At 44.5% G+C, this 23,839-nt stretch overlaps 1 protein-coding gene across 1 annotated transcript; it reads left to right on the top strand.

Moving 5' to 3' along the window:
- Nucleotides 1-10: 10 nt before the first annotated feature.
- On the top strand, nucleotides 11-12,481 carry LOC141564673 (uncharacterized). The gene is given in 7 exon segments (XM_074307428.1): nucleotides 11-111; nucleotides 2,831-3,002; nucleotides 4,814-4,940; nucleotides 5,984-6,079; nucleotides 10,799-10,916; nucleotides 11,315-12,308; nucleotides 12,311-12,481. Coding segments are annotated over 6 exon segments (1,389 nt in total). The 5' UTR covers nucleotides 11-111; nucleotides 2,831-2,987; the 3' UTR covers nucleotides 12,350-12,481.
- The last annotated feature ends 11,358 nt before the right edge of the window (nucleotides 12,482-23,839 follow it).

Genomic DNA, 23,839 nt, shown 5'->3' with positions numbered 1-23,839 from the left:
GAGCGGGAGGGGGGCGGTGAAGATGAAGTTCCGGTCCACAGCCTTCTAGGAAGTGTAGTGCAGAGGCCCTCGGACCAGCGACTACGCATGCCCAGCAGCTCTCGGGCCTGGGTGAGTTTCTAAGCCTGGTGGGCAGGTGCGGATCCTTTTCCGACACCCCCCGCGGTGCAGGGAAACTGAGGCCTCTCCGGGCAGGTGCGATCCCGCGCGCGTTCCGATGCACCTCGTTCCCGACCCCAGGCCCCAGCTCTGCCCCCTTAGGAAGCTCCTCCCCCACTCCCCTGGGCGCTTCCCCTCCTCCCCCTGCTGAGAGCTGGTGGGGGCTTCAGCCCTGGCGGCCCGGAGGCGGGGGAGGCCAGCCGCTGTCTGGAGGCCGGGGAGACCTCTCCTCCCCTCCTCCCCCAGCCGGCCCCTCGTCTTCTCTAGGACTGAGCACCTTAGCATCTGTCGCTCCCCCAAAGAGCTTGGCGCGCGCTGGCCTAGTCCCCTGCGCCCTCCCTCTGAGGGAAGCGACTCCAGCCCCTGCCCTCCCCCCCCCAAGCTATTCAGTGCCAGAGGCAGGACCCCCACAGGGTCAAACCCACAAAAGGGAGCCCTCAACAGCTCCGGACAAAACCAAGTAGACCCTGCCCTCGGGGAGCTTCCATTCCGTGGTGTGAATCAGCTGTGGAGACCCGTGCACTTGCCCGCCGCTTTAATGGGGGGAATCGGGAAAGCCGGGGAGACCTGACAACGGGGAGGTCAACAAAGGCCGCCTCCAGAAGGGACGCCCGGCAAGGAGAGCCTCGAAGGGGCTTCCACACAGTGTGGGGTGCGTGCCTCATTGGGAAGCCACCCGCAGGCTGGACAGAAATATCCAGCGAGTCTGGGGAGCTTGGCTAGAGCCACATGGTAAAGAACCCCAAGTATCGCCCTGGGGGAGGGGCAGCTGAACTAGGAAAGGATGGGGTCACGCCTGTGCTTGGGGAATATCGCCTTGGAAGCTGCAGGGGAGCAGGCTGTTGCCGTAACCATGGAGACAGGTGATAATGGCATCCCCGAGGCGTTGCCCTCGGCCTGGAGTCTGTTAGACCCGAGTTCCAAACCAACCTCAGACACTTTCTGGCAAGCCCCTTTATCTCTCTCTGCCTCAGTTTCCTCAAGTGAGATCATATTTGTAAAGCCCAGAATGGGCTTAGAAATGCTAGCTGTGGTGTTTATTGTTATTAATTCCGGTACCTAGGGAAAGATTGGAGATGGGAGAGAGGGGACATCAGCAAGACTAAACAACTGGTGGGGCAGGGGAAAGGCCTGAAGGAAGAGAAGGGATTGAGCGGGACTGAAGCGAGGACTCTGCCAGATGGTGGTTCCCGCCACAGAAATAGGAAGAAGAGAAAGTTGGAATTGTAGTTTTGATATTCGGAGTTTGCCATGGGGCTGTGTGTCAGGCAGATGGCAGGGCGAGAATGGCTCCCCAGAGTCTGGGAGTCACTTGCAGAGGTGATGGATCATCAGCCAGTGACATCAAGAAGTTCATGAGGTCACAGATTTAGGGCTGGGACCCTCCCGGAGGCTTTCGAGCCCATTGAGTCGTTGAGGCTAAGTCCCCTGAGACAGAATTTGTACCCAGGTCTCTCTTACCCCAAGTCCTGGGCTATTTTACTAGAGAGAGAAGATATGCCAGGACAGAGGTAGGACAGGGATGATAGCTCAGCAGAGGAAGTCCAGGAATGGCTAGATGGGGACAAGGAGAACCCCAAAAGTTTATGGAGTTTAGCCCATAGGAGACCTTTAGAATTTTTTTTTTTGTGGGGGGAGGGCTTGTTTGTTTTTGTTATGGCATTGAATAAATAAGTTAGATTAGGTATTATTGTCACTTTTATTAGATTGGCTCAGGTTACCCATGAGCAACTGATATTTGTCCAGTTATTTAGGTTTGCCTTTATTTGTCTGAATCATTTGTAGTCCTGTTGTGCAAATCTTGGTAAGGTAGACTCCAGAGTTTTTTAAGCACCTGTGGTAATTTTAAATAGAATTTTTCTTGCTCTCTCTTCCTGATGGTTTGTTGTGGGTAAACTGAAATGCTGAGGATTTGTGGAGATTTATTTGATATTATGTAACTTTGCTGAAGCTATTGTTTCATTTAATCTTTTAGTTAACTGTAGAATTCCATAAGTAAACCAACATTTCAGCGGCAAAAGCAATAACTTTTTTTCCTCCTAACCTGTGTTTATTCTTGCAGTTTTTTTCCCCTTGTCCTATGCTTATATCCAGTATTTCTAACTTTGTATCAATCTACTTTGTATCAAGTATCTACTATGTATCAGGTACTGTGCTTAAACTCTGAGTATATAATTTGTAAAAAGAAAGCCCCTGCCCTTAAGGGGCTTCCAATCTAATGCTCCCCCTACCCTGAACAACTCACAAAAGAGACAAGAAAAGGGGGGAGGGGGTTGAAACCAGACTGGGCCGTAGTGGAGTGATCCAGAAATCCAGTTTCTGCATCAAATAATGGTGATGATGAGGGCCACCTTCCTTTGCCCCTGGTCTTACTGGAAAGGGCTCTAGTGTAAAGCTGGGTTTTGGTTTCTCATAAACAGAGTTTACATGATGATGATGTAAGGACCAGTATTAATTTAGCATTTCCAGCTTTGCAAGCATTTTTCATGGGCTAGCTCATTAGCTAATTAAATTTCTTCTCCTTAAGAAGGAACTCGCACTGTTTTCCAGTGTTTTTGACAGGATTGGGTGTTAAATTTTGTAGGAATGGTCAGTGCTTTTGTTCCCCGGGCTTCTTTGCATTGAATCAAAATAGGAATTTTTCTTCTTTTATGTCTGTCTCCGTGTCCAGCGTCCAACATGACTTCGTACAGAACGGATCGAGGACTGCCTGATGCAACACTTTGAGCCACGTCTCCATTAGTTCAAGACTTAAAAATGAGGAAGTGACTCAAGCGGTTCCTCCCACGCCTTTCAGCTCCTGCCTTTGAGAGCCAGGGCTGCTGCCAATGAGTGACCAGGGGGTAAGTGCATCCAGACTGGAGAACAGACCCAGAGGAAGGCCCCAGGAGGGCTGGAATAGGGTGGGTCAGCTCCCACAACGGCTTCCTCACAGTCCCTTCATACAGGGAAGGTCCCACCTCTGATTGGTGTAGGGGACGCCACTTCCTTTGGAGAGGGAGCCCTGGTGTCATTGTATGCCCTCCGGGCTATCAGTTGCCTAGGCAGGTAGGAGTACTGTCCAGCACTGACTCGGCCTGCTGCCCTTCTGTCCTGCTTCTCCTCAGTTCCGCTGTCCACTGAGGGGAGCCAGGAAGGCCTTGGGGCTCCGTGAGGAACAGGGGAGTGGGCATCTCTTGGTGCCGAGACTCATAAGCCATAAGCCAAGGACCCAGCACCGAGCTAGAGGGGCACAGCATCCCGTGTATCCTCAGGACCCAATTCGGAGTTTTGTCTTTTCTGCCTGAGAGTCCCTGGGATGGTGGCTGGCTGTAGCAGACAAGGACTACCTGTTTGCTGACTGGCTGGTAACGACCCTCCACAGCCTCCTTTCCAGCTCTCGTGCCATCCCTCTGTCCCGGCCCTCCCACCCTTTTGTGGCTGTCCCCTGGTTCTCTCCTCGGCTCCTGGGGTCCCGTCACCATCTGTCCTCTGGGGCCTGCCAGACCCGCTTCTCCCACATTTGGAGCTTTTCTGACTGGATGTGCTACAGGTCCTTCTTCTCCCAAGCTGGACTTCTTCTCCTTCCCCCTTCTGCCGACCTGGTTATTACTGTCCAGAACTCCACTGGCCTTCCAGGCCCTGGCCAAGATGGCCTTCTCGACTCCCCTTACCCACCTCTTCACCCCTGGATTATCTCATGACTTGCTGCTCAGTGTCCCTGCCTCATGTCAGCCCCTTCTTCCTGAAGCTCAGCTCTGACCCTCCCCTCACTCTCTAAACTCCTGTGACTCCCTATCACCTCCAGTATCTGACTGGCTTTTGAAGCCCTTCACCACTAGGCCCCATGTTCCTCTCAGGGCCACTTGCACCTTTCTGCCCACCCGCTCGGAGATTCTCCTGGGCTGCCCTTTACAGGACCCTCCCCTCCAGCTGCAGGCTTGTCCCTGGCTGTCCCCCTCATCCAAGGTCCAGCCAGAAGGTCTATGTGCATGCACGTGCAGGCAGAGGGACTGGCGTCCACTCGGGGCTGCTGTAATCAGCATGCTTCAGTTTCCTGAGAAATGGCGCCATTGTGGAGAAATTGTGAGCCGAGGAGAGTGACCGCCATCGTGTCCAGCTGGAGGTGAAGGCTGGTGACGGCGGACATCAGTGTGGCCGTCTCATTGCCAGGCGCATGATGTCAAAGATGTACGCCTCGGGGGGCAGGGACCGGAGCCCAAGGATTGGGAGGTGACCGTGCCACAAGGGGTCAAGGGCCGGCCTCAGGAATGGGAGGCCCGCCAGGCTGCCTGGCCTCTCCTAGACCCTGTCCGTTGGTAAGATGGGGGTCGTAGGTACTGGTGCTGTTCAGCCAGCAGGCGTGCTGTCGCACAGCACCTGGCAAAAGGCTGAGGCCCTCCGGCGCCCAGGTGTGGATCGGGCCGGCAGGGACTCAGAACAGAGCGAGCTAGAGGGACGTGGCTGTGGCCACGAGAGCAGCCAGGGCTTGTCTGCACTCTTTCTGACTCCCCAGAAGGATGTGTGTGTGTGAGTGTGTGTGAGAGAGAGAGTATGTGTGTGTGTTGGATTTGCCCCTGCCTCGGGTTCTCTCCCAGCCCGAGACCCCCTGCCCAGCTTTGCCCAGCTCTCCTGACCCCCACCCCGGTCAGCGTGGCTGCTTTGGCTTTTTCAGGGCCCGGTGAGATTCGGGGACGTGGCAGTGGACTTCAGCCCAGAGGAGTGGAGGTGTCTGACTCCATCCCAGAAGGAGCTCTACAGGGAGGTGATGCTGGAGAACTACCGGAACCTGGTCTATGTGGGTGAGTGAGGCCTCCGGCCTGGCCCTGCTACTTGGGGGCTCTTCTCCCAGAGGAACCGGTTCTGTTGTTGGGGATGCAGTGGTCAGAGACCGCTCATTGGAGACTTGAGCACTGACGGCCTCCCCGCCTCCCTGTGCTCAGTGTCGCTGCTGTCATCTTGCCTCTGTGCCTTCAGGCTGACTGCTCCTCACCCCCATGTGTCCTCCCCCCTCCCACTCCCCAGCTGCCGCTTCCCTTCCCCCCAGCCTGCCTGTCATGCCCCTCCTCCGGTAGGTTTGTGCCCATTCACTTTTTCTTTATTCTTTGTAACCCGGACTTGCCGTCTCCCTGCTAGAACAAGAGCTCCTGCTCCGGAGGGCTTGTCCTGCACCTGCTGACGCCGCCTGGGACCTGGGCCTAGCTGTAGGGGATGTGGGGCGTCTTCCCAGGCAAAAAGGCCTCCTGATGATTCAGAACTTCTAGCCCCCAGAGGCCTGTGGGGGCAACATTGATAGCAGCATTAATCCTGCTAAGGGAAAGCCGTTTTTTCCTCCTTTCCTCCATCCTGCCTCCTTCCTTTCTCCAGATTCCCCATCAGAGAGAGAAGCCTCAAAGGCCTTCTGGGCCACCCCATTACCTCTGTGCCTGCACTTTGTCCTCTAAAAGAAAAGCTTGAGGTGGCAGCCAGGTGACCAGAGCAGTGGCCCTGAAGTCAGGAGGCCCTGAGTCCAAATCTGGCCTCAGACACTTAATACTTCCTAGCTTTGTGACCCTGGGCAAGTCACTTAATCCCAGTTGCTTTGACAAGATAATAATAATAATAGTAATAAAGAAAGTTGATAATATTAACCATAGTGAACACATAAGGTGCACTTAGCTCCATGCGGAGCACTTTATAACTATTATTTCACAATAAGCCTGGGAGGTCAGCACTGTTACTATCCCCATTTTAGAGCTGGGGAAACTGAGGTAAGCAGAGATTTGCCAGCCAGGATCCCCAGGCTCCAGGCTCTGAGGCCCATTCTCAGGAGAGCCCTCAGCACTTTCTCATCTTCATTGGACAGGACTGGCTGTTGTCAAACCCGCTGTGATCTGGCAGCTGGAGCAAGGAGCGGTGCCACGGATGCCTGAGGGAGACACCCCCAAAGATGGCCGTCCAGGTGAGTGAGGGATGCCCGGCTGCTGGGAGACCCCCTCGGCACCTGCTCCTCACTGGGAACGGGACAGGTATGAGAGGCCTGAGGATGAGGAAGAGGAAGAGAGGGAGGAGGAAGATTAGGAGAGGAGGAGGAGGAAGAAAAGGAAGAAGAGAGGGGGAGAAGGAGAGGAGAAAAAAGAGGAAGAGAAGGAAAGGGAGAAAGAGGAGGAAGAAGAGGAGGACAGGGAGGAGGAAGAGAAGGAGGAGAAGAAGAGGAAGAGAAGGAGAGGAGGAGGAGGAAGGAGGCCGGAGCTTGGGGCTCTTTCCCTGTGCTCCATCCTCCCCCATCTGGTCCTTCTCCTGCCTCCTCAGCCTCCCAGAGGCCCTCAGCCCCAGATGCACAGTCCCTGATGGTGGGAAGCAAGTGGGCTGCATTGACTCCCCCTCCCCAAAGGCTTTTTTGCAGTTGTTTTGTAAAGCAGGCCTGCCCTCCCTCTCCCCAGCCGCCTCCCCTGTAGTTTGCCCAGCTCAGTTTTGTGGCTGCTACCCTGTGGTGCACATTTGCAGCTCATCCGTTCCCAGATTTATTTTCACCGCCCCCCCCCCCCCAAGTCCTCCATTTTTAAGCAGCACCAGCAGTCGGTTAATCAGCACACAGCCGTGAGGCAACTCGGTAAGGGGATCAGACGCACGGTAAGCTTACATTCTCCGAGGGATGCGCCAGGTTCACAGACCAGCAAATCGTCCTCGAACGTTTAGGTGGCATTGGGGGTGCTCAAGGCAGTTCACAATTGTTGTGTCTTTCATTCTTCCTCACAACAGCCCCAGAACGCGGGTGTGTGCTAAATGGGGGGGGGGAGAGCTGGGGAGGGGCTTGCTTATGGCAGGGGACTCAGACAGGAAGGCCTGGCCAGGAGGCATCTGGGAAGCCAGGCCCCTGAGAGAAGCCCAGGCTCCCAGATTCAGCAGGATGCTCCAGGCAGGGGGACAAGGGGCAGGAGAGGACGCTGTGTTCAGGACAAGGCAGAAGGGTCAGTGTGACTGAGGGCAGAGCCTGGGCCAGGGTCATCTGCCCGGAAAGTTGAGTCTCCAGTATATCTCATCAGGTGTGCCAGGCTCTTTGCTCTCGGCTCAAGATCTCAGGGGGGACAGCAGGCAATGCGGACCCCGTGCATGGTGAAGGGCCAGACAGGACAGCCTGGATGGCAGCTCAGAGGGCATTCAGATGGGGGAGGGAAGGCTTCCTGCAGAAAGGGGGCTTGGAGGGGGGATGTTGAGAAGCCAAGGATGTGGAGGAGGGAGAGCGCTCCGGACGTGACAGGGGCTCGTGCAGGGGGCAGCCAGGAGGCCAGGCTCACCAGATCCAACATGTGTTGTGGAGGGAGGGGAAAGAAAACTGGGATACAATTAATATAAAGCATAGAGACACTGCAAGTTAGAACCAAGCCTGTCAGCAGCCCCCGGGGACCCGATGACTGTTTAGTGGCCCTTGCTTCTCACTCAAAGTGAAGGTCAGAATTATCTTATGTATCCTCCAGTGTTTTATACTCTGTAGGCCCTAATTTGTTAATTTGATTGAAGTGGAAGGGGCAATAAGAGCTCACATTTATATCCTATTGGGGGCTTACAAAGTGCTTTCTTTAAAACTCTGTGAAGTCGACCTGTTCCAAGTTGTTTTATTGCCATTTTATAGAAGAGCAGACTTAGGCTCAAGATTAGATGATTTGCTTATCAGTCAGAACTGTCATGTGACTCTTTCTGCTATATCTTGAGAACTTAGGGGCACCGAGAACTCGATTTATTTTGTTGTTCTTGTTAAACTGGCTCTTAAAAATTATACTCTCTGGGCATTAGATCATTGGGAAAGCAGATGACAAGAAGCTTCCACAGAATGTCTCAAAAACACCGATGGGGCTCCAGGGGAACTGGCTCATTAATTGGCTTGGATATCTTGTGTTTTGAACAAGATTTTTTATTGTGCTAGAGAAAAATAATATCAGATTCATTTTGAAGAACAAAAGGTCAAGAATATCAAAGGAATTAATGGGGGAGGCGGAAATTGTAAAGGAAGGAAGCTGAGCAGTCTTAAGCTATATTATAAAAAGGTCATTATTAAAACGATGTGATATTGGCTAAGTGGATCACTGTATTAGATTAGGTACTCAGTGTATAGTAGTAAATGACTAGTAACCTCACGAAGATCTAAGCTTTAGGAAAATTCTACTGTTTGGTAAAATTTGCTGGGAAAAGTGGAATACGGGCAGCTAGGTGGGGCACCAGCCTTGGAAGTCAGGAGAACCTCAGTTCAAATGTGGCCTCAGACACTTTAACACTTCCTAGCTGTGTGACCCTGGGCAAGTTACTTAACCCCAATTGCCTCAGCAAAAATTAAAAAAAGGAAACTGGAAAACAATTTGGTAGAAAGTTGGTGTAGACCAATATCTTACATCATTTAGCAAGATAAGGTCAAAATGGATACACGACCTTGACATAGAGATCATAAGATGTCAATCGAATCCTATGGGATGTATAACTATCAGATTTAGGAATAGGAGAAGAATTTGTAAATAACAGATAGAATTGTAACGTATAAAATGGATAATTTTGATTACATTTTTGTATAAATTAAACATTCTCAAATAAAAGCCTTATATCTCAAAGATATAAAGAAATTTGTCAAATTTAGAAGAACAAGATTTACTTCCCAATTGATAAATGGTCAAGGATATGAATAGATAGTTTTTGGAAAAAAGAAATTGAAGTTATATATAATTATGTGACAAAATGCTCTACTCATTGATTAGAGAAATACAAATTACAGCAACTTTAAAATAGCATCTCACATCTTTCAGATTGGCTAAAATGATAGAAGGTGAAAATGACACATTTTGGAGGGGTTGTGGAAAAATTGAGACACTGAGTCACTAATACCAAATGTGTGACCTGATCCATCCATGTTAGAGAGTAATCTGGAACTGTCCTCAAAGACTCATAAAATTGTGTGTCCTCTTTGATCCAGCAATACCATTATTCGGTCTGTTTCCCAAGGTGGCTACGAAAAAACAAACAAACAAAAAGCCTTCATTTGTTTAGAACTCTCTCTTTGTACTGGCAAAACACTGGAAATGGCAAGAATGCCTATCAGATGGAGAATGGCTAACTAAGTTATAGTAGGGGCACCTAGGTGGCACAGTGGATAGAGCACCAGCCCTGAAGTCGGAGGAACCCAGTTCAAATCTGGCCTCAAACACTTAACACTTCCTAGTTGTGTGACCCTGGGCAAGTCACTTAACCCCAATTGCCTGGGGGGGGGGAAGTCACAGTAAATATTTGGGATAGAATGTTAATGTTCTGTAAGAAATGATGAGCAAATTGGCCTAAAAAATAAAACACCTGGAAATATTGATATGAAATAATACAGAGGGAAATTAGCAGAACCAAGAGAACAAGTGTACTGTAATGGTGATATTGTTCAGATAGTGAACTTTGAATAACTGAGATATTCTGGATAATATAAACATTCAAATCACCTATGAAGGACTTAAGGAAGATGTCATCTACATCCATAGAACTGATCCAGAGTTTCTGTGAGGACAAAACAAGACAATCTTTGTAAAGTGCTTTGCAAACCTTAAAGCACTATATAACTACTAGCTATTATTAGTATTAGCCGATGGGGATTTACTTGCTACTTAGATATTTCCAGCTCTGATGAGATCACTTAAGGAAATCAAGATCACAAGATACTTATGCTGAGACTGAGGAGATTCAGGATCAAAATCTGTTTCTGTTTCTTGTCCCTTGTATGACCATAGGAACCCGCTAATCACTTAGAGTCTCACTTGGAAAATAATTCACATCACCTCCCCACTGCTACCTCATAAAATTGTGAGGACCAATAGGAAAGCTTTTGAAAATATATAAGCATTAGTTGGTACTGCTAATCATCCTTTCTGGTTTTTTCCAACAAAAAAAAGTTGATATGATTTATTATATGAGTTGCAAATTGATCATTTGGTCTCAAAGAAAACAAATCAGTCTCGAATGTCAAGAGAGTTCACATGTTTGGACATGTATACATATATTGTATTTAATTTATACTTTAACATATTTAACTTGTATTGGTCAACCTGCCATCTTGTGGTGGGGGGAGGAGGGGAAAGATTGGAACGAAAGGTTTGGCTATTGACAATGTTGTAAAATTACTCATGCATATATCTGGTAAATAAAAACTATTAATAAAGTTCAGAGCTAGGTGAAGTGGTTTCAGTCAGATGGCATCAAAACAAGGCCTGATCTTTCTCAGGCAAGAATCTGGTGGTCCCATTTTTGTGGAAAAGACAAAGAGTTTTGGATCAGGTGGGAGAGCTAATGCTAACCTCTGTAGGGTGATGTCTCCAAAAGATTTGGTTCAGGTGTGACCAGGGCTCTGCCATTCTACCTCAGCTCTGTTTCCTCTTGGGTCAGCATAACTAGGCTATCTGAAATTCTGCCTCTTCCTCTTGTGCTTCTGACTACTCATTTACTTTCCCTCTCTCAGTTGGAAGTGCCACTAAAACCAAGAGCCAACATCCACTACATTTTAGCACTTTTTTTTATTCCAGAGAGTCTGTGTGAGATCTAAGTATGTTATGTAGTATGGGTAGTAGTATGGGTAAAATGTTATATTTAAATATCTTTTCATATTGGGGAATTAGTCCTGGAATCACATACTCTGATCCAAAGCTTGATGTTTCCACAGAACTATCATTGCAGATGAGTCTCAGAAAGAACGATCTCTTCCTCTCCACCTTGGAACAGTCCTGGGAAGGTGATGCTACTGTAGGAAAGCAACTGAGCAGGAAAGAGAAACGTTCTCGGTAAGTAAAAGTCATCCAATAAAGTGAGGGCTCATGGGGATAGTAAAGCTGGAGGAAGCCTCCCTCGAGAACCAGTCTGCTTTTTCAAACAGAAGATGTAGAAGGAAGAGTCTGCATAATTATAAAGAGTTTTCCAGAGAGTGTAGTGAATTTGAATTCTAAGTTAAATCTTAATACCTCTCATAGATCATGTCCTGGAGGAAAATTCTCTGAACATGGAGAATATTGAGATCTTTAACAAGAGCCCAGATATTAATTGCCATAAATCAGTTGAAATCCCTAAAGAGAATTCCATCTAAAATCCTGCATAATGAATTGTATTGTATATTAGATAATTCATGAACCTAGGGAACTCAGGAACGGGGTAAAGCTTGTACTTATCTTCCTTCCCATCACAGATCTTGTATTAGAGAGAAATATTATGAATGTCACGAATGTGGGAATGTTTTCCTCCAGAGGACAGCCTTGACTCGACACCTGAGGATTCATACTGGAGAGAAACCTTATGAATGCCACGAATGTGGGAAAGCCTTCCGTGTGAATGACTTGCTTAATGTGCACAAGAGGATTCATACTGGGGAGAAGCCTTTTAAGTGCAGTGAATGTGGGAAAACCTTCCGAGTGAGCGAGCATCTTACCCAACATCAGGTACTTCACACAGGAGAGAAGCCTTATCAGTGTCATGAATGTGGAAAATCCTTCTACCGGAGCACAGAGCTTACTCGACATCAGAGAATTCATACTAGCGAGAAACCTTACGAATGCAGTGAATGCGGAGGAGCCTTCCGCTGGAGGTCTGCTCTCACTCAACATCAGACGATTCACACCGGAGAGAAGCCTTATGAATGTCATGACTGTGGGAAAGCCTTCAGACGGAGCACGGATTTTACTCGTCATCAGAGGATTCATACCGGAGAAAAGCCTTATGAATGTCTTGACTGTGGAAAGGCTTTCAGCAGAGGCACGGAGCTTACTCGACACCGGACAATTCATACTGGAGAGAAACCTTATGAGTGCAGCGAATGTGGGAAGACCTTCCGTTGGCGGGCAGCTCTCACTCAGCATCAGACAATTCACACCGGAGAAAAACCTTATGAATGTCGTGAGTGTGGGAAGGTCTTCCGCCTGAAGATACAGTTTTCCCGACATCAGAGAATCCATACTGGAGAGAAACCTTATGAATGTGATGATTGCGGAAAGACCTTCCGCCGGAGGTCTCAGCTTACTCAACATCAAAGAATTCATACTGGAGAAAAGCCTTATAAATGTCATCAATGTGGGAAGGCCTTTGGCTGGCAAACAGAACTCACTCGACATCAGAGAATTCATACAGGAGAGAAACCTTATGAATGTAATGAATGTGGGAAAGCCTTTCGTGAGAGCGGGACCCTTACTGCTCACCAGAGAATTCACACTGGAGAGAAACCTTATAAATGTAATGAATGTGGGAAAGCCTTCTGTGCAAATGGAAACCTTACCCGTCATCAGAGAATTCACACTGGGGAGAAACCTTATGAATGTCAGCAATGCCAGAAGGCTTTTCCCCAGAAGGAAAAACTTATTCGACATCAGAAAATTCATGATGCAGACAAATATCAGTTAATCAGTCAATCCACAAGCACTTATTAATCACTTTCTATCTTCTAGGTACTATGCTAGATGACCAAGGATACAAATTCCAAATATATAAATGCCTTATGAATGTCATGACTTTTGTCAGGGAATTCCAACTCAATTCAACAAATATTTATTTTTAAAGTTCTTTCATGTGCCAGACATTCTGCTAATTGCTAGGACTACACACACCCAAAATGTAACCATTCCTTCCTCACTCAATGATGAATGGTTCCCATTGAAGAAGAAACAATGTCAAACTCAAATAAATTGAGAGAATTCTTTTTTGATAGAAACCTGAGGGATGTGGGACAACATTGAAGCACAAGTTTTGTTGAACTCCCTAACATTGCTTGCCACATCTCGAGGCTTTTTCTCAATCCTCATTCTTCTATCCTTCTCTGTGACATTTCACTCTGTCAATCACCTTTCCAGGTTTTTAGGACCATACTCTCTCCTGGCTTTCCTCCTCTTCTATTGTTCTTTCTCAGTCTCCTGTGCTTGTTCCTCAATCTGGATCACACGAGGCCCTTCCCCGCCCCCCACCCAAGGTTTTGTCCTGGACCACCACCTTTCTCTCTAGCCTGTGTCACTCGATGATCTCTCCCGTTCCTATGAGTTCAGTTATCCTCTCTCCACATAGGATTCCGGCATTAATATATCCCACTCTGAGCTCTTTCCTATGCAGCAGTCCCTCCAACACCATTGCCTATTGGATATCTCAAACCAGATATCCTCTGGACACCTGAAACTCAACCCTCCAAACTCCAGAGCTCCACAGCCTCTTTCCCCAACTCTCCTTTCTGCTGAACCTCATTATTGTTGAGGACAACATTATCCTCCCAGTCACTTAGGCATCTAACTTTGGTGTCCTGCTGTCCTACTAAAACTCTTCCTTAGAACAACATTGCCTCCCCACTAAAAACAAAACAGTTCTGAGAAGAAATGTTCCATTTCAGGTAGTGAATATAAAGACGATTTCTTTTTCCTATCCAAGGTGAGAGACTCCCTAAAACTGTTCCAAAGATGGTAGATTAGGAAACTATAAGAAGGAAGATTTTTTTCCATGCTCTAGAGATCACAGTGGCTACTGAAGGGTGGCCCCTGTGTCATTCTTCCTCCTTTCCTGACTCATGTTCTTCTTGCCTTTATTTTGATAACTTCAACATTCACATGGATGTGCCCTCAATCCCCCTGGTCTCCCCATCCTTCCATCTTCTCAGTTCCCTCCCCCATTCCACTTAGCCACACCTAGGGCTGGTCACACTCTGGATCTCACTTGACCTTCCTTTTCCTTCTGTCCCTCTCCTCCCATACTTGTTCACCTGAGACCTTCAGCCCCTCGGGTTTTGTCAGGCTCTGACTTCATTCACTTCCCTGGCTTGGCCATCTCAACCTTATATTTGGCCAATTCAACTCCATATCTTTTACTCATGAATCTTTTAGCCCCCTTGTCCAGTAACCTCAGCCCAGGATTTCTCCTCCTGCCCACTTCCTCTGTTGGATAAGCTTCACAATTAAAAATCACGTTGGCCGACTTGAAGTGGGCCCTCACTATAGCAAGGCAGCCCCCCCTTAATCCTCCACAACTGGGTTCCCTCTCTTATGCTCCTCGCACCTTATTCCAAACCTAAAGCTTCCCAGATCTCCTCCCAACCTCTCAGATGAGGATTTTGCTTTTGCAGAGAAAATTGAAGAGTTCCTTTTGAGTTCATCCTTATCTCAAAACCCCATTGACATCCTATTCTTTGCTCACCATACCTGCCTCTGGAACACTGCAGCAAGGGATTCCAGGTGCTGTGAAGTCTTTCCACTGGACTCCTCATCCTTGTACAAACTTGTGTTGCACTCTCTCTGGGGGGTGTTTTGTTCCAATTCATAGCTGTACCATTGCAGTCAAGACCCCTTTCTCATTGTTACTAACTTACCGGGATCTGGCTAAAGAGATTGTCCCTGTGGACAGGGAGAACACTTTTGTGGTAGATTGAGCTGATGGAAAAACTCCCCTTTTCTTCAGGGGTCCCAGGATCCCTTAGACAATCTGACTCAGCAGCCCCAAGACCTCTGCACCCAACAGGAGTTGTGATCGGAACTCCCAAGTCTCTGGGAGTTACATATACCATGGATTAAATTTGAGGTCTCCCTTTTCCTGGCCTTTTAGCCATAGCATATCTGGTCATTAATTCTTTGGTGTAAGATTTTTAGAACTATCGGGTTTTCTAACCTTTTCTACAATTTTTCCGGTCCTCCTTGTTCATTTTCATTTCCTTTAATAGTTTTTTCTTTCCTGTAACTTTTATCTTTCTTTTTCTTTGTTTTCAATATCTCATTCCCTCCCTCCCCTCCCTCCCCCAGAGGAGGGAAGGAGTGGGAAGGAGGAGCCTGGCCTTTTTCCAGCCTCTTTATTCCCCTTCTCACACTCTGCAATCTAACTACACTGGCCTTTTCTCCACTTCTGCAAGGAACTTTCTCCCTTCCCTCTCTTCCTTTGTATTTCTCTCCTCCTGTCCTGAAGTACATTTTCTTCTAGATACCCCTCCCCACAGAAAGATTTCCTTCAAAACACCTCTCACTGCCTTCTTTCTATGGGAAGCCCTTCCTCCCTCCCAAACAACCTCACATTTAATTACTTATTTGTATTTATTCTTTTTTAATTTATTCTGAATACTGGTAAGTGTATTTTTGTTTCTTCCATTGGGAGGTAGATGTTGAGAGCTGGAATTGTTTCTCTGTACCTCTCCTCCGTGCTAAGCAGAAAGTAAGCACTTAATAAATGCTTGATTGATTGAAAAAAGATTTCTTCTTTGGAATGGGGGGGTTGCTTGTGGAAATGGATGAAGGATGGAGATAGCATGTGGAGTGAGGTTGCCAGCAAGGAATTGCCTTGTCTGGAAAATCATATGTGCAGTGGAAGGAGAAACGAGGCGGTGGGAGCCAGACTGGAGAGGACTTTGACTCTGGCCTGGGGAGTTGAAGGCCTGGAAGGTCATTGGAGGTTTTGAGCATCTCACACTTGTGTTTTCAAAGGGCAACTTTGTCATTCTGGGGGGAGGATGGGTGGGGAGGACCGACTCCTTAGGAGGAGGGGATTACAGTGTCAAGAGCTAAAGAATTAGAGGGACTATGGGGTGAATGCAGACCCAGCTAGGTGGGCCATAGGAAGGGCCATTAACCCAAGAGGGTCTGAATTACTGCTTACAATCTGGGGGCCATGCTGCTCCCAGAGGCAAGTGGGGAGAGCCATTAACTGGATTGGCTTGTTTTTAAGAGGGCCCTTTTTTGTTGCAGTGGGCCCATGTTGAGTTCTTGTAGCTGCTGTATCCAATCAGAAGGCCAGGCTCCAGCTGCTAGCCCCCCAAGTTATTTTTCTCCTATCAGAGAGCCTGCTTGTACCCCACTTCTTAACTCCTTTTAGGATTAGTCCCCTTACTAAGCACCATATGGTCTTACAGCAGTCAGATTACCCCATCTTTCCTCTTGGTAATGATGAGATAACTCCTTTAGGAACTTAGCCTGCCACTCAATGGTGTGACCCCCTACTTCATCTTTAAATCCCCATTTGGGAACGTCAACAGCAGAATAAAATCTTTGCCTCTTGATTCGGAGAATTCTTTTGAAACACATTGTGACGCTGGCTCCAAACCCCAATATATTTGGGGGGAGTTCAGGCCTCTTATCCATTGCTGCCCTAAAATGTTAATGTTCCTGCTGATTACCAGGCAGGTGGGTGATGCCGGGAGCTCTCTGCCTCAGTTCTCTCTCTGTGCTTTCCAGGCCTAGAATCATCACCACTGACCTTGCAGGGGCCCCATTCAGTATGCCCCTAATAACACTTCCTCCCTATGTGGGGACCCTCCCCTTTAGAGTGGAAGCTCCTCAAAGGGGAACGGGGACTGTCTGCTTCTGTAGTTGTGTCCCCAGCACTGGGCCCAGTTTTGGGTTCATGGCAAGCCCTTGATGATGCGGTCAGGGAAGCAATTCCTAATTCAGAATAAATGTGGCAGATTCACAATGGCGGATCTCTTTGGCAAAAGGTGGGTTTGTTTGGGAGAAGAGGTTACAGACAAAATGAAGAGATACAATAGACACCAGGAAGGTAAATAATAGAGCGGAACCAAGGAAAGGGTTCATAGCCTGGGTATGCCATTGACTGGCAGCTTAGATCCACAGCCAAGTTAAAATAGACTAACTGGAGTTAGCCAGAGTGAAAAACAGGGAAAAAAAAAAAACAAAGGGAAGATGCTATGAGGGGGGAGAGACTAAGCTTATAGTGGGTTTAGTCCTGAAAAGAACTTAGCAAAGATCTTCATCAGAAGCAGATGTTTAAGGGAACAGCCGTGGGGTTTTTCGGGAAAACCAGGGAAATAAAAATGGGAACTCAGAGGAAGGGATCTGGGAGGAGGGGAAGTGGCAAAGGAGCTCAAAGAGGAACCAGATGGATGCACCTGGAAGACCAGGCCTCAGACCTGTCTAAAGCAATGCTAATCAACACCTCAAAGGTTGTTTAAAGATGCTCAGAGGTTGGGGGATTGACAATGGAGACTGGTAAAGAGTTCCTTTCTCACAATCACTATGCAAACTAGATAGTCTGGGGACTGTTTGTATTTGATGATTGCTGGTTAGGCTTCTTCCAGACAAGAGTAGAGAGTCAATCCACATCACTTAATAAAGCTTTTTCATTCATTCATTTATGTATTTGTTAATTCACGGGGTCAGGCCATTTATTCATCCATTCCCCTACTCTTACCAGAAGCCAAGAGCCTACAGTCTCTTTCTGGAAGGGCCACCAAGATTTTTAGCAATACTCCACCTAAGAGATACCAGAGCCTGGGGCCGTGGGAAGACCTGAGTTCATGTTCTCCCTCTCAATTAGCTCCCATCCCCAGGACACCCAGCTGAACTATAATTCCTGGTAGTGTCTCCCCAGCCTCCCATAGGTAATGCTGGATCTCCTTATCCTTGTGTCCAGGGAGAGCCTTGGCTCTCACCCTACTTGGCCTCTTTCCTCCTCATTGGTCTAATCATAATTCTGCTTTATTTGTCTTTCTGCAATAAATCCCAAGCCGAATGGAAAAACATCACTTTTCCCAGCCACCTCAGCCTTCTATCTCCAGCTTCCATACCTTTTTTTTCCCCTGAGGTAATTGGGGTCAAGTGACTTGCCCAGGGTCACATAGCTAGGAAATATTAAATCTGAGGCCGAATTTGAACTCAGGTCCTCCTGACTTCAGGGCCAGCACTCTATCCACTGTGCCATCTTGCTGTCCCTCCAACTTCCACACATTTGTACAAGGTTGTTCTACATGCTTCAAATGCCTACCTTGGTCTCAGGTTATTCTTTCTCTGATTTCCTTAGCTGCCTTTCTTCCTCTCTGCTCTTTCCCATTAAACAAACAGTTATTCTGATTCTCTTCCTAGTTATATTTTTTATTCAGAACTTCACAAACCCAGCCAAACAAGCATGTTCACCCACAAGGAGGATAGGTCACGAATCACTAGCCTGCTGCCCAATCTGTTGCCCACTTCTCCAGTTTGGTACGCTCTAACTGCACGTGACTCTGCTGGCTATTTCCTGACTTTGTTCCTTCCCTTTTTCATCTCTTAGTCCTTTCCAGTCATAAGCAGCTTATTATTCACCTTGCTGCCACTGAATGAACTCGAACATTACAAATCTGCTCAGTCAAGCAAAGTGAATTTTCTCATTGACCGTGTCCAAAACCCATTGTATGGTTAGTGTTCATCTCCTCCTGTTCAGTCCTCTGAAGTCCAGAAAGTAACCTGGGTTTCTCTGATCCATTAGTTTTCTTCTCTTAACTTCTCCATATTTGCTTTCAAATTATTCAGAGAGCCTGATTAAATCCTCATTTCCCACTTTAGCTTCCCAAAGGGTAAGAGAAAGAAGGTTACTGGAAAGATATTTACATCTTGTAAATGCCTCTGCTTTTGAGGCTGGGAATTTTAAACCATAACTTTTATTACTACAGTTCTCAATAAAATAAACAATGTAGTTTCTCATTTCTTCTTATTTCAACAAAATCAAAATCTTTCTAAAGCCTTTCTTTACAACTTTCTTAAGTTTTTTTTTTCTTTTTCCCTGTAGCCATCTAGGGGTTTTGACAACTATACCCCTCTTTTTACCTTGATATTCTCTCCCCAAGCTTCCTTTTATTTTGTTCACTCCTGAAATTTTCCTTATTTCAAATTATATACATGTCTAAATGCCTTTCCTACACTTTCCTGTACATTCCTCCTTTTCAATTTTAGCACACGCTATTAACCAATATTAGTTAATTTTCAACGTAGTCAACTTTGACATGAATTTATCACAGTTAAACTGTTGAATTATTGCTAATCAGTTACACTTCTTTTGCTCTCTAGAAGGTGAAAGCACTAAATAGTCATTAAGATAATCTTAGCAATTATTAAAAAAAAAAAAAAAGCTTTGAACAGTTTACAAAAACCTGATCTCTAACAATTAAATTAGGTTATATTATTCACAGAAGTGACACAAAGCATTTTTCCAAATTAAATATCACTTAGAAGGAAGTCAGTTCTCAAAAAAAAAAAATTTAAATATGTAATTTATTATGAAGCCGGGTAGAAGTCTTGTATTTATAGCAAAATTTCTAATTCTTTAACACATCCCAGCTCAAAAAGTTGTTTCTAAATTGATCAATACTTAACTATAATGTGCAAAAATCCCAAATATGTAATTAGATGTTCTAATCAAATTGTGTTGTTTTCTGATTTATGAACCAGGAAAGAGTTAGCATTAAAAAGTAGGCGGCAGCCTAAGTTTTTCCATTTTGAAACTCTACTGATATTACCTTTCAGTTAGCTGCTTCTTAAACAATAAAATGACTTTTCTCTCATCTATAAAACGATAAATTTGCCATTCTGGAGTGGGATTTACTGTTAATGTCTCACACTTCCCAAGCTGCCTTAAATACACAAATTTAGAAAAATTCTAAAGAAGGTTAATCCAAACTAAGTAGAATCTGTCAACATTTATAAAAGCATCCTAACTACAATTTGAAGATTCATATATTTATATACATAAAATTTCCCACAAAATCTTGAATTCACAGAAGGTTAAGACAAAATGACACAGATGAATAAGAACCCAGCTCAATAAATATGCTAATGGAGTGGCCAGGCCTTAGTAATTAACAACAAGGAGATTAATATATAATTGACAATGAAAAATCAATTGAGATAACTCACTACCTTCAAAACAACCTTCTAAAACTATTATTACTTCCTCTGCCACTATAATTCTGCTCTTTGGAGAGGGTAAAGGATTCTTTCACTGACTCAAATTTTGACCAGGTACTGAATTAACAGTGTTGCTGTTCTTCAGTTAAGTCACCAGATGTCCCTAGAGATCACAGTTGTCTCACACTTCCCAAGCTGCCTTAAACATAGTCTGTTCCTATTCTAGCTGCATTAATTTTGTTTGTGTAAAAGCTTTTAATTTTATATAAATAAAATTATCTGTTTTATTCATTTTACGATCTACTCTATCCCTTCTTTGATTAGGAATCCTTCCTTTCTCGTGGTTGTGTATTATACCATTGGGCATTTTTATCTTTTTAAATGATATAATCTTTTATATTTAATTTGAGCACCCATTTGGAATTTTTTGGTTGTGTATGATGTAACTTAGTCTTTTTGGGGGGGAGGCATATATTTGCCTTTTAGTGTTTTTTTGACACATATTGAGCTTTCAATTAGTCTGTGTTTTCAACTGTCTTTATCAAACATTGAACTAGTTCAGTTATTCTGATTCCTTGTTCATTTTGTTCTACTGATGTATTTAATTTCTTAAACTGATTTTGATAATGACAACTTGAAATGCTAGACCTCCTTCATTTCTACTTTTCCCCCTCATTCTTTTTTTGGAGATGCAAGAAAGATAAGAAGGGAAATTGTTAAAGGGGAAGGGAAATTTGTTGCATCATATCTCAATAAGCAACAGTTATCCAAATTATATATGAATTTGAAACACATCTATTAAATCAAGAGCCAGTCCTAATAAGTAGGTAATCAAACAATATGAAGAAACAGTTTTTGCTTCTTGCAGAACTTGTTAGACCTAGGGGTAGAAGGTAGGACCCTAAGGGGCAAAGAGAAGGGACTTGTGCAAGGTCATAAATCAGGTAATTGCCACATCCATAGTTTGACCTTCTGGAGTCTCCTTGCTCATTAACCTTATGCTCCCTCTAGGGGAGCAGCAAAACTTTTTTTTTGTTGTTAGAGCTTTTTATTACAAAACATATGCATGGATAATTTTTCAACAATGACCCTTGCAAAACCTTGTGTTCCAAATTTTCCCCTCCTTTCCCCCACCCCTACCCTAGCTGGCAGATAGTCCAATACAAGTTAAATATGTTAAAATATATGTTAAATCTAAGATATGTATACATATTTATACAGTTATCTTGCTGCACAAGAAAAATCAGATAAAGAAGGAAGAAAAAAAAAAACTAAGAAAACAAAAATGCAAGCAAACAACAACAGAGTGAGAATTCTGTATTGTGGTCCACACTCTGTTCCCACAGTTCTCTCTCTAGGTGTAGATAACTCTCTTCATCACTGAACACGTGGCACTGGTTTGAATAATCTCATTGTTGAAGAGAACCACTTCCATCAGAATTGATCATTGTATGTAGTCTTGTTATTGCCATGTATAATGATCTTCTGGTTCTGCTCATTTTACTTAGCATTAGTTGATGTAAGTCTCTCCAAGCCACACTATATTCATCCTGCTGGTTGTTTCTTATAGAACAGTACTATTTCATAACATTCATATACCACAGTTTATTTAACAATTCTCCAACTGATGGGCATCCACTCAGATACTAGTTTCTTGACACTATAAAAATGGCTGCCACAAACATTTTTGCACATGAGGGTTCCTTTCCCTCCTTTAAGATCTCATTGGGATACAAGCTCAGTAGAAACACTGCTCAGTCAAAGGGTAAGCACAGTTTTTGAGCATAGTTCCAAATTGTTCTTCAGAATGGTTGGATCCATTCACAGTTCCACCAACATATCAGTGTCCCAGTTTTCCCACATCCCCTCCAGCATTTGCCATTGTTTCCTGTCATTTTAACCAATCTGACAGGTGTGTAGTGGTATCTCAGAGTTGTCTTTATTTGCATTTCTCTAAACAATTAGTGATTTGGAGACCTTTTCATATGACTAGAAATAGTTTCAATTTCTTCATCTGAAAATTGTTCTTTTCCCTTAACCATTTATCAATTGGAGAATGGCTTCAACTATTATAAATTTAAGTCAATTCTCTATATATTTTAGAAATGAGGCCTTTATCAGAACCTTTCAATGTAAAAATATTTTTTCCAATTTATTGCTTCCTTTCTAATCTTGTAGACATTAATTTTGTTTGTACAAAAACTTTTTAACTTAATATAATCAAAATTATCTATTTTGTGATCAATAATGATCTCTAGTTCTTCTTTGGTCACAAATTCCCTCCTCCTCCACAGATCTGAGAGGTAAACTGTACTTTATTCTCCTAATTTGTTTATTGTAACATGCCCACCTGGCAGTTACAATTACTAGTTTGTCCTAGGCCCAACAGAGTACCTTTGACCACTGACCTTTGCAATGTGAACTCTACCCGGCTCGCCTCCTCTGAGGCCTTCAAAGGTCTCTGGCCACGATCTCTTGAATCTATAGTTTAATAACCCAGTAGCACACTCAAGAACAGCCACTTGTAATCTTAAAAGCCTTTATTATACCTACTCACATAATGCCCTGACTTGATGTCCTGACTTGTTGGTTCCCTAGTGAACACCTGGTCAGAAGACCCATGTGTTCACTACCAAAATCCTTACCTCTTTCGGCTATCCATCTCAGCTTGGCCACCCAGGTTGGGGAGCCAGGTTAAAGAGCGCCAGGTTAAAGAGAGCGACTGCTATCTGCAGTGGGCTTATATAGGGCCTGTGAGGTCTCTCACACACACACAGCCAATCAGCGAGAGAGTCACCCATTACAAAGCTATCTCAGTATGGCCAAGATCCCACCTACAAGGCAGTCCTAATATCCACAGAGATTACTTCCTGGGGCACTCAAATCTCCCCTTGCACTGTGTCTGCCCATTTAAAGGGCCCTTACAGTTTATAATCTCATTCTTTATGTCTAGATCATGAACCCATTTTGATCTTTCAAACACTATATGGTATTAGTGGGTCAATGCAGTTTCTGCCATACTAGTTTCCAATTTTCCCAGCAGTTTTTGTCAAGTAGTGAATTCTTATCCCAAAAGTTGGGGTCTTTGGGTTTGTCAAATACTAGATTGCTATAGTCATTGACTGTTTTGTTCTTTGAACTTAATCTTTTCCACTGATCAACTGCTTTATTTCTTAGCCAGTACCAAATAGTTTTGATGGCCACTGCTTTATAATATAGTTTTAGATCAGGTACAGCTAGGCCACCTTCACTTGCTGTTCTTTTCATTAATTCCTTTGAAATTCTTGACCTTTTTTCTCTCAGATGAATTTTATTATTTTTTCTAGATCAGTAAAATAGTTTCTTGGGAGTTTGATTGGTATAACACTAAATAAATAGATTAGGTAGTATTGTTATATTTATTATATTTGCTCGACCTATCCAAGAGCATTTGATATTTTTCCAATTGCTTAGATATGATTTTATTTTTGTGTAAAGTGTTTTGTAGTTTTGCTCATATAGTTCTTGATTTTCTCTTGGCAGATAGATTCCCAAATATTTTATACTATCAGCAGTTACTTTAAAGGGAATTTCTATTTGTATCTCTTGCTGTTGGATTTTGTTAGTGATGTATAAAAATGCTGATGATTTATGTGGATTTATTTTATATCCTCCAACTTTGCTAAAGGTGTGGATTACTCTTAATAGTTTTTTTGTTGATTCTCTAAGGTTCTCTAAGTATACCATCATATCATCTGCAAAGAGTGATAATTTGGTTTCCTCATTACCTACTCTAATTCCTTGAATCTCTTTTTTATCTCTTATTGCCAAAGCTAGCATTTCTAATACAATATTAAATAATAATGGTAATAGTGGGCAACCTTGTTTCACTCCTGACCTTATTGGGAATGGTTCCAGTTTATCCTTATTACATATGATGCTTGCTGATGGTTTTAAATAGATATTACTGACTGTTTTAAGGAAAAGTCCATTTATTCCTATAGTCTCTAGTGTTTTTAATAGCAATGAGTGTTGGATTTTATCAATTACTTTGCATCTGTTGAGATAATCATATGTTTTTTGTTAATTTGATTATTGATGTAGACAATTATGCT

The sequence above is a fragment of the Sminthopsis crassicaudata genome, chromosome 3 (genome assembly GCF_048593235.1).
Source record: "Sminthopsis crassicaudata isolate SCR6 chromosome 3, ASM4859323v1, whole genome shotgun sequence".
Classification (NCBI taxonomy): Eukaryota; Metazoa; Chordata; class Mammalia; order Dasyuromorphia; family Dasyuridae; genus Sminthopsis; species Sminthopsis crassicaudata.
The sequence above is the reverse complement of the archived record's forward strand: the minus strand, read 5'-3'. Positions and strand labels throughout refer to the sequence as shown.